The sequence below is a fragment of the Cyclopterus lumpus genome, chromosome 10 (genome assembly GCF_009769545.1).
Source record: "Cyclopterus lumpus isolate fCycLum1 chromosome 10, fCycLum1.pri, whole genome shotgun sequence".
Classification (NCBI taxonomy): Eukaryota; Metazoa; Chordata; class Actinopteri; order Perciformes; family Cyclopteridae; genus Cyclopterus; species Cyclopterus lumpus.
In genome coordinates this window covers 10930680-10945996 of record NC_046975.1, presented here as the reverse complement: position 1 = coordinate 10945996, position 15317 = coordinate 10930680, and the positions used below count along the sequence as shown (strand labels likewise).

The 15317-nt window shown below is 42.0% G+C and overlaps 2 protein-coding genes across 2 annotated transcripts; both read right to left on the bottom strand.

Moving 5' to 3' along the window:
• Positions 1–126: 126 nt before the first annotated feature.
• Positions 127–4187, bottom strand: ccng1 (cyclin G1). The gene is made up of 6 exons (XM_034543204.1): positions 3915–4187; positions 2384–2647; positions 2030–2283; positions 1605–1683; positions 1228–1338; positions 127–1094 (listed from the first exon to the last, which is right to left on the bottom strand). The coding sequence occupies exons 2-6, from the start codon at positions 2645–2647 to the stop codon at positions 903–905; spliced, it is 900 nt and encodes a 299-aa protein (XP_034399095.1). The 5' UTR covers positions 3915–4187; the 3' UTR covers positions 127–902.
• Positions 4188–5181: 994 nt separating this feature from the next.
• On the bottom strand, positions 5182–14536 carry LOC117737341 (septin-8-A-like). The gene is made up of 10 exons (XM_034543246.1): positions 14448–14536; positions 12415–12529; positions 12096–12291; positions 11390–11576; positions 11141–11302; positions 10911–11007; positions 10589–10757; positions 8010–8142; positions 7699–7889; positions 5182–5236 (listed from the first exon to the last, which is right to left on the bottom strand). Exons 1-10 carry the CDS (start codon positions 14475–14477, stop codon positions 5182–5184), a joined length of 1335 nt encoding a protein of 444 aa, XP_034399137.1. The 5' UTR covers positions 14478–14536.
• Positions 14537–15317: the final 781 nt, after the last annotated feature.

The window sequence follows — 15317 nt, the reverse complement described above, 5'->3', positions numbered from 1 at the left end:
TAGGTTAACGAGATGGTGTATTCAATTTGCCATTTTGAATTTGGTAACACATTTTGTTTTTGTCACCAAGAGAAACTTCTCCTAGACAGGGAAACTGACAAAGAAAATGCAATGCAAATTGCAATCCACATTTCCACTGCAACAAGCATTTTATTTATTTTTTGCTGTATAATTGACAACCAAACTCAATTAATACGTGTAGGTACGTCACTCTAAACAAATTGGTGAAAACAACTCATCTGTAATCACTGGCATTTCAGCTCAAACTGTATGGTCAGCCATACATGACAGGATCGTCAATAGCCTCGCTTCACTGGAGAAAACCAGTATCAAAATAAAAACAAAAAAATCATCACCTTGGGTAGGAGTGTGCAATCAGGACAGTTTAGCAACCTAGGGTGAGAGTTAAGGATTTTGGGCCCGATTTCTTGGTTTCTTTTTTGCTATTCACAAAATCCTTCTCCCTCCTCTTCCACATAGTGGACTGAGGACCTAGGTGGTTATATACTTATTGGCTTAAAACCAGCAACCCGTACCAGGAAATACCAAACACCATGGTACGGATTTTATCAAGATCATACTGTACACTTTTGCAAGCCACTCAGCCAGGAAAGTAAAACTTAGCAGGATGACGGTAGATAAACCTTTCTGACGAAGCATTACACTTCGTCATTGGGGCTAAATAAAAGACTAAGTAAATCAGTAAGATATATTTTTGTTGATTTTCCTTAAAGATATCCATCATTAAGATGAAGATCTGTAAGGAAAATAACTGGAGCTGTACGTAGGTAACCACACTGCAAGAATATCACCCAAAAGTTGCATCCAATTAGATGACAGACAATTCAAGGACAGTTGCAATTTTTCCCTGCATGTAAGGTCACCCGTTCGTACCCCCGGGATTAACAAGCCGACTCTGGTATGGTGGGAAGATGAGTGATCTTGTAGTAGCTGTGCTTCAGCTGACGTGCAGTTCTTCCCGAAATAGTCCAGCGAAGCCTCTGGATGCTGTGCCTGGAGCACCTGGTGGTGGCGTATTCAGCCAGGCATTTCCCAACCAACTCCCGCACACAAACCAGGTCCCCATCTCTGATCTGCACAGATGAAACAACAGATGGGGAAAAAAGGAATCGTTAGTGTTGTAATTTGCACTAATCCTAACATTAAGCAATCTTTGGGTTCAAACCCTACAAAGCTACACAAAAGATAGGAACAGTTGGTACTTACGTTCAGCTGCTGCTGCAGACCTTTCAGGGCCTCTGGTATGTTGTCAGTGTACTCGGGGTCGTGCTGTTCCAGGGCCTCATAACACAGGAGAGCCATAGCGAGCAGAGATGGCTGTAGAGAAACAGATTATAGGTTCCTCATCGCAATAAAACGTTTAACATGGCTAATATATTTTTCTGACAGAAAACATGCCCTTTTTAAACAGATGGGACTTCTTTATACTGCTACTACCACTACAAACATGAAAACCTTTTGACTTTAAGGCAAATGGTTTGCAAAGAGAAATTTAGACATGATGAAATAGTCTGATACAATATAATTCAAACTGTAAATAAACCAGCATTAAAAATTTTCACAGACAGGTTATTTTGGCCTACCTTTAACTTGGAGAAGACAAATGAGCAGTGACAGGCTTTCAGTTGCGCCTCCAGTCTTTCAAGGCTCAGTATCTTCTTGCTGTGAAAACAGGAAATGCTTTTAGTATCGAGATGGCACCTTATGTCGGAGGTAGAACTCAATCAATCTGGCCACAGCAATTTAACAGAAAAAAATACCAAAGAAAAACAACATGTCACTGATAATGTTTTCAACAGATTTTTACATTTGTTTTCGAACACTCCTTTTTTCATGTGTCTATAAATCTACATGACTTCACATAGGACAGTGTCTGTTGGCTTTAAAACATTTTTTGCCTATTATTCTCTTTAAAGCCAAATATGAGAAGACACATTTTAGTAGAGTAAATATAATCGTGTTGAGTCATGGTTCAGCCCTGCAGGTTGATGTGACCGTCTGTCCTTACCTCTCATCGTCGAGCTGCTTCTGAATGTGGCTGTGAAAAAGGCGAAGAAAGCGGAGGGCTGTGGGGGCCTTCACCTTCCAGTAGAGCTTCTCCATGATGATCTTCTCCATCCTCATCATGTCAGACACTATAAAGCGATTCTGACTGATGCGGATCAGTTCGTTGGCCAGAGGCACGTTCTTCTCCTCCTCTGCAGACTTCACGGCAATGTAGAAGCAAGACAGGCCCACGCAGGACAGGTGCTTTGGTTGAATCTGGAGAGGACAGGGAAAGGAATTTAAAAACATAAAACGACCGTTGCCATTTCTAGACAGCCAGAAAAATTTACATTTCAGGGAATAATGTATTTCAAACCTTCATCACAGAGAGGAATCGATCCAACAAGCTGATGGCCAGTGAGAAGGTCTCCGAGCTGAAACCAAAGAACCTGGTCAGAGAGAGCAGGTCCTTCACCTCCAGCTCCCTCAGTCTGGTGGTCATCCTGAGACCATTGTCCTGGGAGCTCTCGATGAGTCTCAAGCCGCTCAGCTTTGGTTGGTATCGGCCCTCCAGATCCGTCAGGGCCTTCAGCTGAACTGCAAAGGGCTGTGCTCCGGGTCCGGTCACTGTGTCGATCATCTATGCAGATAGGTAAATAGAGCTCAATAACACTGACTAGATCCAACTAAAACAAAATATTTTTACTCCAACTCTCAGTACTGATAATGTGACAAGATTGTGTGTATGTCTATATAAATATATGAAACTATAGGTAAGGCTATAACTAAATATATTAGAGTGGAAACAATTAGCTGATTAATTGCCTATTAGCAATTATATACACACACACACACACACTAATATTGTGTGTCTGAATACACATAGGAGCTTTAATAACAGTTTCTGGCGAAATAATAAATGTGGATATGATTGCCAAGCAGGTAGACATACATGGTGTCACTCTGCTATATCATTCAAATAAATTACTAATTTGTATCCGTGAATTAAGATCAGAAAGAGAAAGCAGTAATAACATTAAAGATAACAATGTATACCATAGCCCAAACAGAAGAGCAAATATATAAAACAATGATATATTAAAAGGATGGCATTTTTAGAACAGCCTTACTTCAACGAAAGGCAGTTAAACACACCTCTGTATAAAATGACGGTAGTTTACTCATAACAGATCTGGATTAGGGATATGTATTGCTCAAGAGTAACAGACATGAGTGTTTCCAAAGAAGTTATCCAGTAACAAGCCACCCCCGAGCAGCTGTCATTGAACTGGACTCAACTGGAATGGGCAAGGGGGGGGAGAGACCTAAAACCTAAACCATGGATAACGTTACAAAACAAGGACACGCCCAACTAAGTCTCTCGCGATTTGAAATAGTATATTATCAAGGTTAATACAACTGTATCACGAAAAACAACCATCGGAGAGACATGTTTGATAATGTGGGCGCATAACTGGGCTTCCCATCCAAAAGGACCAGGCCGTGCGCGTCACAGCACAGGGCGTCATGTCTCGACATGTCCCCGCAGCACACACAGCAGAGCTAACGCAGAGCCGATGACAACAAACACAAGTGATATAACGCAGTTTAAACCACTGTGGCTTGAACTATAGAACACTGCACAGTGGATGTTACGTATATTCATTGTCTTTGTGACAGTGAAGGGGGCCTATTGACAACCCACGAGGACGTTAACCACGTAACGTCTACAGTTAGCTCACGGACAACCGCTAACGCTATCATCAGTTTGTCATGGTCATAGCGTTAGTTTACGCTCTTCTCACCGCAAAGTGACGTCTTTTACAGATATGTACACCCAGTCACACTTTAAAAACATATACATATGGGGAGTAAACACGATGTAAAAGGAAGGTTGGTTAACTTACCTTGGGTGAAGTTACGTTGCTTTTAATATATTACAAAATTTAGAGATGGAAAAAAAGGCCTCTACGCGGTTCCAATAAGCGAGTGAAAAGATGTTTAAAATACACAAAAAGTGTGAGTATGAACTTTCACTAAAGAAAGTTTTAAGCGTTGTTTATTTTCTGCCGATGCACACCCCCCTGCCCTTGGTGTAAGGCGATGGGGAAAAGGACAGTGTTGGTATCAGTGCAGGGATAAAGTCAGACCCACGACCAGACACGGGGAGCATTCATTGGACGTCGACGGACGACGTTCCTGGTTCTAATTTTCAATTGGATATATTTCCAGGCTTTCACAATTAAGTCCCGCCTACCCATCTGCAATTGGCCACCAGTATGTAAAGGCGGGACTTAATGACTAAAAAATGCGACCTACTTGTCTGATGATGTACAACATTACAGGAGAGGGTAATAAGATAACAATTGAATACGTTTGGAAAACTGCAGGATTTCTTAAAATGTCATATATTGTTGTTTTTACCATAAGCCAAGCATTATCACAACAAAAAAAGGGCGCTCACTGGCAAGTTTCTGGAACAGTCTGAAGGGACCCTGAACCTGCTGAGACAACACTTTACCGTCCACAACCTGTGGACCCATTTATGTCTTACAGAGCAATTATGGAGAGAACGAGGCACGTTTTTAAAAGTCTTTATTACATCAGGGTAAACAAATCTGCTCACCATATATACTGACATAAAGAGATGTAATCCTGAATTTATATACATCCAGGCTGAATGAAATACTTCTACGTAGATATTTTTGACACAACATAAGGGTTGATATGTTTGCATGATAGGACACCTTTTAAGATAATTAAATATAAGGTAACATGTTAAAGTGCTTATAAATCCTAATATAATGTATAATCCGAACAACATTTAACAGCAATATCATGTCACTTCATAATATGTATATGTCACAGTGTAAATTGTCATCAGTCAAAAACTACTAGCATAACATGGCGGATAAATGAAGGTAGCACATTTAGTAAAAAAATGTGAGAGTTTGGCAATGATCTTTTAATACTTTTGGGAATGAAGGTTAGGAGTCATGCAGAGACCATGCAACACTGCTTAGAAGCTCAAAGGGAGGTTAGTACACATGGATGACTTCAGGCTGAATAGCTTCCAGCGACATTAAGTGCATTTCTATAAAATTGTTATTTCACATTGTAAAAATAATACACTTGATTGCTAATCTGTGATCTTTTGATGTTGTAGAAAGTCTTCTAATTCAAATTCCTTCCTGAGGTTAAGGAGCACGCAGATGGAAGACTAAAGAAGCTATGAAAAGGAAAGAAAAAACATGTTATTTATCTGAACAAACAACTCTATTAATTAAGTCATAAGACAAACCTCGACAAGATGAGAAAGATTAAAGTTAAGTGCAAATGGTAATTAGGTCTAATGAGCATTTTGTTATTTGTCCTCTTTGTTTCCACTGAGTGAAGGCAAACTCACAACTGAAACTTGAATTAAATGGATAATGCTTTTGGAGAAACACTGATAACCCGACCATTTTGGTACATCATGACAAGTACGAGTGAAATATGAAATGCTTTGTATCATAAATGAATGACATGATGGGAAGTCCCAGAGAACTGAGATAATTTAAGAGGAATGGATCAGCTGACAAACACATGAACTGATGCTGTGTTTGGTTTTCTATTTACATATTTGCTCATTTTCAGACTCACTGGGAATTAATTAAATTCTTTTCTTTATAATTTTAAATAGAGTGGTGTTAGACAATTAAATGATCTTACTACTGCTTACTATCTCAAACTACCAACAAGTAAAAAAAAAAAAAAGAGTATCAATAATCATATGTACATTATTAGAAATGCAGTGCTTAAAAACCTGTGACGAGACCATTAAACTAGTGAATAATCTCACATGTTAAAACAAAACGTAACAACTCAGTCATCAGTTCAATTCAGTCGGTAACTAGAAGTCTCATATTCTAAAACAGGACACATTCATGGCACAAGCATAAAACAACACAAGCTAAATGTTATGAAAACTGTTCATGGATTGTGTGTCTAGCAGAGTCAGCATGAGAGACAAAATAAATCCACTGAGCAAAACTACCTTTTTAATCCATACATATATACAGTGGCTTATAGCGTTCACATATTTCAGGCTGGCATAAGTGCAGAGTCACTGTGAATGGTCCACTCATACAGTGTCAGTAAGCAATGTCAGATAGGACACTACTTACTGACACTCACTCTCTCTCTTCCAATGCGGATGGCAGACACATTCCTGGTTCCCTGGATGTTTGATCCATAAATCAACTGAAAGGGGAAAAGAAATGACAGAATATGGGAAAAAGAACAAATGAAGGATTTGAGGAATGATGAATCAATGAAAAGAATAAATTAATGGGTATGCAACAGTATTTTTTAGTTGGAACTTCTGTTAGCATCCACTTCCTTTCCATAGAGAAACATGTTAGTCTATGTTAAGAGTTCAGTCCAGTTTTTGACATTTTACATTGAAATTAAATTGTGGAAAGCAATTACTCCGAATGAGAATATATTCATAGGTGAAATCAGAAACTGAATTTGTATAAATAATCATCAATCTGATCACACAAATCAAGAGTTTATCCAACAACACTGACACCATTCTGGAGCAAAGCTAACCAACCATGAGTTCACCACCAACAATGGTTGCACAAACAAATCAACTTTTTCCTGTCACTAATGCAGCCTGGTAAGACAGAGAAGAGAACATCAGCTTACTGTTTTGTTTGCATCCTGCAAACACAACGCCCCTTTTTTTTAACCACAGCAACCAAAGCAGATGAATGAATCAAGCTTATGACTTGCAATAAAAACAAATCATGGTATTCTGAACAAAGCCTTGCCTTCAACGTTTAACTTCCCCAGATGTATTTTCAAAATTTTTCCTCATGAAATCGAAAGCACTATTTTTAAAACTGGGTTAGCCAGAAGGATCATTAGTTACAGTATTTTAGAGGTAAAACATACCAACACATCTTCTACTGTGTGGCATTTAACAGACTTAATGCCTTTGGTACTCTATACTATATTTTCACACATGGCAGGATATTAAAAAGGTGGTACAAACTGCTATTAACAGGGAAGATCGTTGACGGAACTAGGCTTTGTTTTCTTTCATGCGTTTGTATTTTACTAATCATCCAGACAGCTTTGTGATTGAGGATTTTCAAGGATCATCTTGAACGTTAAGCTGTGTATGTAAGTTTGCAGCATATATAATTGATCCTTACATAATGCTTCCACCTGCGAAAATTATTAACGCTCCATGTGGCATGTCTAAGTCTCATCAGGGCTGTGCATGGTGTGAGCATCGGTGAGACCAGTCGAATGTAAACAGAAGTGCCCCTGCCTGAGATGCAGTCTGGCAGGTCAGCCTGCAGAGACGTAAGCATCAGGCTGTGTCATGCACGCTGTAAGCCTTTCCGCTATGTCGGGGCACACAGTGTCAGTCTGAATCTGTCCCTGTATCAGTTTCTGAGCCAACATGGCTTCTGGGAAAATAACAGTATCTCATTAATCACATTGCACACCTCCCCCCTCTGTCCGATAAACTCTGGCTTGTGAATATATTATGTGTGACATTTAAAAAAATAATTCAGAAAGCAGAAAGATGTCGCTATTTAGTAGTTTTACCGCATGCTCTCTACAACAATGGTGTACGAAAGGAACCACTTGAGCATCACTACAAACCAAATACACACAGAAGATTTGACTTACTTCTTCTTGTCCTTGTCCTTCTTGAATGGTTGTTGTGAGCAGCCTTGGAGAGCCTGTCCCATCAGCGTCTCAGCTGCAACCTTTCTTCTATTGAAGGCATTCATTTCCTCCTCCAGTTCTCGTCTTTTCTCCTCAAGATTCTTCTTTTCCCCCTGGTGCATCCGCTTGAGCTGCTCAAACCTCTCATGAAGCTAGAGATGATGATGATGGTGATGATGATGGTGATAAGATAAGATAAGGCACAATGTGAGACAGACTCAATATGGTATATTTTGAATGAGTAGCTATTTTATGATCATGTCAATCCTCACCTCCTTTTCCTTTTCTTTCAGCTCAGCTTCTGTCTCCTTCACTTTGTTTACAAACATCTGTCTCATTTGTTCTTCTTTGAGCTGCAGATCCACAAGGAACTCCTTCCTTTTGGCTTCGTATGTGTCCTGAAGACTGATCAGAGTAAAAGCAATGTTAAGATCAGTCTAATCTCTTATTGGTAAGGATTAGTCCAGGAACTGGTTGCTCAAGCCGTAACTGGAGCAATAAAACTAGCATGTTAAATATGACCTGTTGAGATTGAGGCAAACAAGAGATAATATGGTCAACTTCTGACCTGACACTTGCTCAAAATGCTGTTCAATACGGATATAAACTGGGAATTCCTTTTATTACAGTGTCACAAAAACACTGTACTTACAAAACATTAGACAAAAAACCTTAAAGTAAATAACCAAATAAGGCCTTATGTTGCATAGATGACATTTTCCACACACATAAATTCTATTAACTCTGAATCCCACTTTTGCAAGTATGCATATGTAAACAAAACAAAGCCATACCTACATTTACCAAGGAGTGTTGACCGGGTTTAATATATCGCTTTGTCAAAAAATTATTTAATCTGGAGGTTATTTTACAATGACTTCCTGTCTACAATGTTGACTGGTTTTGACTGTGCAGCACTACAGATGTCCCCTGGTTAACGCATTACTTAAATCTTCACTAGCTATGATATTCCTTCAATTTAAATGTTGCTGTAACAGGTGTGAGTCCCGGCAAAGCACAAAAGAGGGCAACACACGATATTTCGCAAGTAACCAGCTTTATTATTTCCAGCTTCCGTTTCAGTTCGCTTCAGAACGCTCGCTCAGCGTCTGCTCCCCGCTCTTCCTCCCGTTCTCCAGCTACTACCTGCTCTTATATTGAAGGGACAAACATTCAATTGACCCCAGCTGAGGCGGATTACACACCCCGGCAGCTGAGCCTAACGACAGCCCGCTGCCACATACCTCCACCACCCGTCTTAGGCCAGGGTGCCATCCGGAGCATTGGGTAAGCATATAACCGTGACACATCATTCACCCTGCGATAGTCCACGCAGAACCGTATAGATCCATCCTTCTTGACAACAAGAACAATGGGGCTACACCAGGCACTGTGGGACTCTTCTATTACCCCAATCTCCAGCATAGCAGCCAATTCCCTCTGAACCACTTTTATTTTGTGCTCAGGTAACCTGTAGGGCCGTTACCGCACCGTCACACCCGGAAGAGTCTCAATCTGGTGCATGATGAGGTTTGTGTGTCCTGGCAGGAGAAAGAACACGTCAGCAAACTGCTCTTGCAACTAAGCAATGTCTGTTCTCTGGGTCCCGGAGAGATGGTCTTCATAAAGGAGGCCGGATTGGTGGATTTTGGGACCTCAGGCCCCAGCTCCTCTCTCTCAGATACCGCGGACACCAGAGAAACAGACTCCGCCTACCTCCACGCTTTCAGCTGCCGGGAGCTGCAGAGGTAGCCTCCTCCGTGGGGCGGGTGTCGGACGGGCCGTAGCCGCCACGCAACCGCCGTCCCGCTGCCCAAGGGAATGAACGGCCAGGTGATCCTCCGCCAAGGTGATGGCGGTCTCCGGCACCGCAGGGCTGTGACAGCGGACCTAGGTTGATGTTCGGGCCGGCAGGCCGCCCACAAACTGCTCGAGGACCACCTTCTCCGCTACTTCCTGTTCCCCCACCGAGCCTTCTGGTTGCAGCCATCTGGTGGCGGAGTCCTCGGGCCCCAGTCTGGCCTCTCGGAACCGCTGCCGGTGGTCCTCCGGAGACAGGCCCAGCCGGTCTATGGCGGCTTTACACACGTAAACCTGCCTGCCTGCCGGGGGCAGCCCCAGAGCCGCAGTCTGTGCCTCCCCGGCCAGAAGAGACAGGACCCGGACCGCCGACTCTGCCTCAGGCCAGCCACACTAACCCGCTGTAGCCTCAAAGGAGTCCAGGAATGACTGGGCATCGTCAGCTGCGGTCATCCTGTGTAGAATTACGGCGGGGCTGCAGCTGACCGGGCGGTGATCTGGTCCAGGGCGAAGGTCTGCCTCTCAAGCCTGGTCCTGGAGAGCCCCCAGAAATTGTCGGTTTGTCTCCACCTGCTCGCGCTGCATGGCCGCGATCCCCACCAGCATCTGCCCCAGCGCCACGATGGATGGGTCGGCATGCTGCTCCTTGTGATCCATATGCCAGGCCCCGTGTTGAGCTCCACTGTAACAGGTGTGAGTCCCGGCAAAGCACAAAAGAGGGTAATACACGATATTTCGCAAGTAACCGGCTTTATTTCCAGCTTCCGTTTCAGTTCCGCTTCAGAACGCTCGCTCAGCGTCTGCTCCCCGCTCTTCCTGCCTTTCTCCAGCTACTACCTGCTCTTATATTGAAAAGACAAACATTCAATTGACCTCAGCTGAGGCGGATTACACATCACGGCACCGTTCCCTGAACCACACCCCCGCTCCAAATCATATAAAACATAGATTTGAATGTGCTGTTCATCAAGTCATTCATCGGTTTGTATATGATAGTCCCACTGAAGCAAGTTGTCCAGATGCATTACATCACTGCTACACTTAAGTTCACCTGAATGACTGGCTGTCCGGATCTGTGTCCTTGAAGCCCATCTCTTCTAGCTTGCAGCGACGATAGAGCTCATAGTGTCGAGCGTGGGTTTGCTCCCGGAGATCCTCCATGTTCACACGCAGTAGCATTTCCCTCAGCTTCACAAAATCACAATGGTTTTCATTCTCCACTGCGAAAAAAAGAAGCGTGGTCATTTTGCAGTCAAAATCTGAAAATAAAAACGTGTGCTCATAATAACTGATCATGTTTATATCTCAAGCGTCCGACACTTGCTCCTGTTTGGGACTTTGCGATGCTTGTAAGATCAATTCAACCAACTCACCCTGTACGGATCCCCAGGGGTACAGCCTTGCTTTCACCATCTTGTTTCCCACTTTAACTTCTTCTAAACTCCCAACCACAGCAAAGGGAAGTTGAGTCTGTAATGTATAGTAGTGAACTTGTTACAATATTGGAGGCTTGGAAGCTTCAGTGGTGGAGAAAGTGAGAATGTATATTTTATTGTAAAATACACAATGTATTGTATTATGTCTTTGTGTTTGTGAGACTTACATTCATAGAGGTGTTTATCTCTGCAATAGCTTCATCGTCTGTGGGGAACTGATAAATCTGTACTCCATTACTGACCAGCTCACTCATGATCTTGATCTTCAATTTGTCCAGTTCGCTCTTGGAAAGCGTGTCTGCCTTTGCAATAACTGGTATGATGTTCACCTGCATAGGAAATCATAATATGAGTGTCGGACAGAGGAACAAGTGACATTGATTGCTGAAATACACAGTAAAAGATTATGTATTCACTTTGCTGTCGAGTTTCTTCATTGTGATGAGATCAAGAGACTTCAGGGAGTGTCCAGTGGGGGCGATGAAATACAGACAGATGTGGATTCTGGTGTCATGGCAGTTAAATAAGGAGCGGTTTATTTTTAGCTCCTCCTCAAGATACCTTCCAAACTGGGCATCAATATATTCAAGAATGGGTTTGTAGCTGCACAGAGAGACAGCACAAGACATAGCATAATTATTTTTATCCTTACATGCGTGGACAATAAACTGTACATTGCTTTCATGTAGTTTGAAGACATGTCAGTATCCTGGCTACAAACTCTGCAACTAAGAATGCCCGCTTTTTCTACTCCCTGCTGTTGGAGCACTCAAATGTCTATTGAGATTGCATTAGTTCTACCAGTCATTCCCATTTTCTCTTTCTTCCCACCCAATGCCCATGCCAGAAACGGGCAAGATCTCTTTCTCAAGTCCATACTGTGTAAGTTTGTTGGCTGCAGAACCAGAGCAAGGGTGGAAATGATGAATAGCTGGTGCTGAACTAACCAAGAAAAATGTCTCAGAATGTTTAAAGATCAGTCATGAAAAAGCACTGAAACATTTGAACAGCATTGTATATTTTTCTTCCATCGTGCAAGACAGTTTTGTCAATTCTTTTCTCTCTCTCTGGAAAGCATTCAATCGAACTGAAAGTTAAATAAACATCTCCACAAATCCGTACCTTTCTTCTCTGTTGATCTGGTCTCCAAACCCTACAGTGTGCACAGTGGTCAGTTTGAGCTTGACATTGCTCTCCTGCAGATCATATGTTTGTGGGCGCATCTGTACCTCAGCCTGAAAGTGGCTGGCTTCCTCATTTTCAAATGTCGTGTTGAAAAGAGTGTTCATTAACGTCGATTTGCCGATCCCTGTCTCACCTTTAATGAAGAGAAAATGACACATGGTGAACAGAGATGAGGGAAAGACTCAGTGAAATTTCAAAAGACTGCATGTCACAGCAATAACTTTGGATCATGAAGACCTCCTGGGTTCAGACATACCTACACACAGGATGTTGAAGCAGAATCCCACAGCAACGGATTTACTGACCAACTGGTCTGGAAGACTGTCAAACCCCACGTGACCTCCGAGCTCCAGGTTTCGCTTTTCTTTATGCTGGGGCATTCGGAAAAACAGCCAGGATATGGAACCAATTAAAATAAATAACATTGCATTTCAGCAATACATCATCATATTCACAACAATAACAACAATCTAGAAAGTAAAATGACGACGTTAAAGAGCTCCTTCTTTCAGATCCCATTCCCACATTCGGCTTTCAAGCTGAAAAGCATTTTTTTTAAATTAGGTAATCTCTCTCTACCACTTAACACACTGAATAGTCCAACCTATAAAAAGGTTATGTCTCAATTTCACAAACCAATTTCCTCCTTTAGAGTCACACTAATCTGAAAAGAAAACCAAAAAGCTCCGAGAATTATACAAGTTGTGCAGCACAGATGTCATTCTTTACATTGTGTGTCTTGTGTCTGTTTATGAAGCTTTAGATAGGGCTTATCCTAAGTTCAAAGCTGCAGACAGTAATAGTTTGTGATTATATTCAGGGCTGAAACGTATTTGTTATAAATAGTTTCACCATTGTTTTGTCTGTTGATTAATAGATTGATAATGTATTAATCTAATTGCTTGTTTTGCTTTAATAATAATAATAATAATAATAATAATAATAATGCATTCTATTTGTAAGGCACTCTTCATTCAAGAATCTCAGAATGAAGAGTGCCTTACAAATAGAATGCAAACTGTTCAAAAACAAGATATTTAAATGATAATTATTAAAAACAGGAAAAACAAACATTTTGAGAAACCAAAAAATGTGCCTTGTTTTATAAATGACCTACACATTTAATTGTTAAACATAGGTCAAGTTATTTTTCTGACTAATAGATTAACAATTGACAGCACTACTTTTACTTGTGTTTGAAGACTTGATTCAAGCTAATGAAGACATTAAACTCACTGCACACATTTCCCAACCATCACATTGTCTATACGTTCCATCTTCATATAGTATAGTATCACATAATGTATAGAGTGTATTTTGCCCTGGCTGTATACCAGATACATCCTGATTTACTGGCATATTGCAAAAGGCTCAACATGAGGACCAGGATGTGTTCCATACAACAATCATCCGTTTCTGTCCCTCTATCTTACACACACACACACACACACACACACACACACACACACACACACACACACACACACACACACACACACACACACACACACACACACACACACACACACACACACACACACACACACACACACACACACACACACACACACACACACACACACACACACACCACAAAGAGCTCTTTATGTTTCACTGGGTTGGGAGGATTTCCAAGCTGCTGGCTGCCCTGGTACCCATAACTCCCCTTCACTGACAAACACACACACACCAAAGACTTCAATCATTTCCAATGCAACCTGTGAACGGTTAGTCCTTAAACAAGGCGTGTACTGTAAGCCATGATGGCTTTTTAATAAACACATTTCCGCGAATTACACGTTTGGCTAATACATAATTTTGAGGAGCTAGCTGCCACTTTGGGAGGCTGCTACTTATGTTTATCCTCTTAACTTCGTGTCGCACTGCCTGCTGTCCCGTGTCTCGTTGAACCGCTCGCTGCTGTCCCTTCAGCCCAAGTGTACACCTGTCACCGTGCACAGCGATGTGTTGGTGCGCCGCTTCGTGCGGTTTTAATGCTGTACAGTGTGGATGCCGAAGTGCGCTGTTTCCGCACGGCCACACAGCGCGCACGCATCATACGGGGCGACGACGCATCGTTTCTCCTGAATCCGCCGAGGGCTGAAACTCCCTGATTATCCCGTGTCATGAGGCACAACCAGCCTCCCCAACACCGCAGCGGACCTCATCTCATTATCATCACCTTGCTCTCACATGCACTGAATGCTGTGCCCGTTTAACGACTCCTCTGTGACGACACCGCACCATGAGTCTCTGCAGGCCCGCAGACGGCACATCGGTATTACTTACTCCGAAAACGTCCCCATCATTGGCCGCCATCGTCAGAAGTGGAGGAATGATCCGTCTTCAGCCACAACCTGCTCTCCACTCGAAACACGGACGGACTCGCACTGCTTTCGATGTGGCCGCTTGGAGGCAACACCCCCTCGGTGTTGGAGGGCGACACTACAGCCGCTGACGCGTTCAGCCGTTATAGTTTACTTACTGCACGGTATCTTCTGTATGTCGACGGTCTTCTGCGGCAGATTAACGTTATAGCTTTAGGAAAGGAAACGACAAGTTATCACATAAGTGGTCGGGCTGTAGTGAGAGTCCACTTTAAATTTTAAACGGAATAATAAGCCACCGTATCCTACATGCATAACAAAAACACATTTAAAATTTAAAAAATAACATAATTGTCCAAGTTCATTCAACAGCTCCACGCTTGGACATCAGCTGTCTCCTAGCAACGCACAACCGGAAACAAAGGAAATGTACTGTATTGTACTCTAATATATTGGGCTCAACGGAATATATACCACATTTCCTATACTCCGTACATGTATTTGACAAATATTACATTTATTTTGGAGATGAAGATGCTCCTGTCCACTGCAATATGAACATGATATAAAAGCAGAAGTGTTTTTTCCCCCCAAATAATATCAAGATCTTGTTGGGATCCATTTGCTATATACACATAGAATTGTTGCGTTGTTGTTTGCATGATGATTAATATGAATATAAAGTAACCTGTTACATTAACCATTCTATATGTATTCCAGCATATTTGCACCATTTAACTACTGTACTATTTTGTTATGGTTTCCAGCAACAGACCGCTTTATAGACAATGTCAAGTTGTCCGTTGCTCTGTTGTATATTGTATATCTTCTA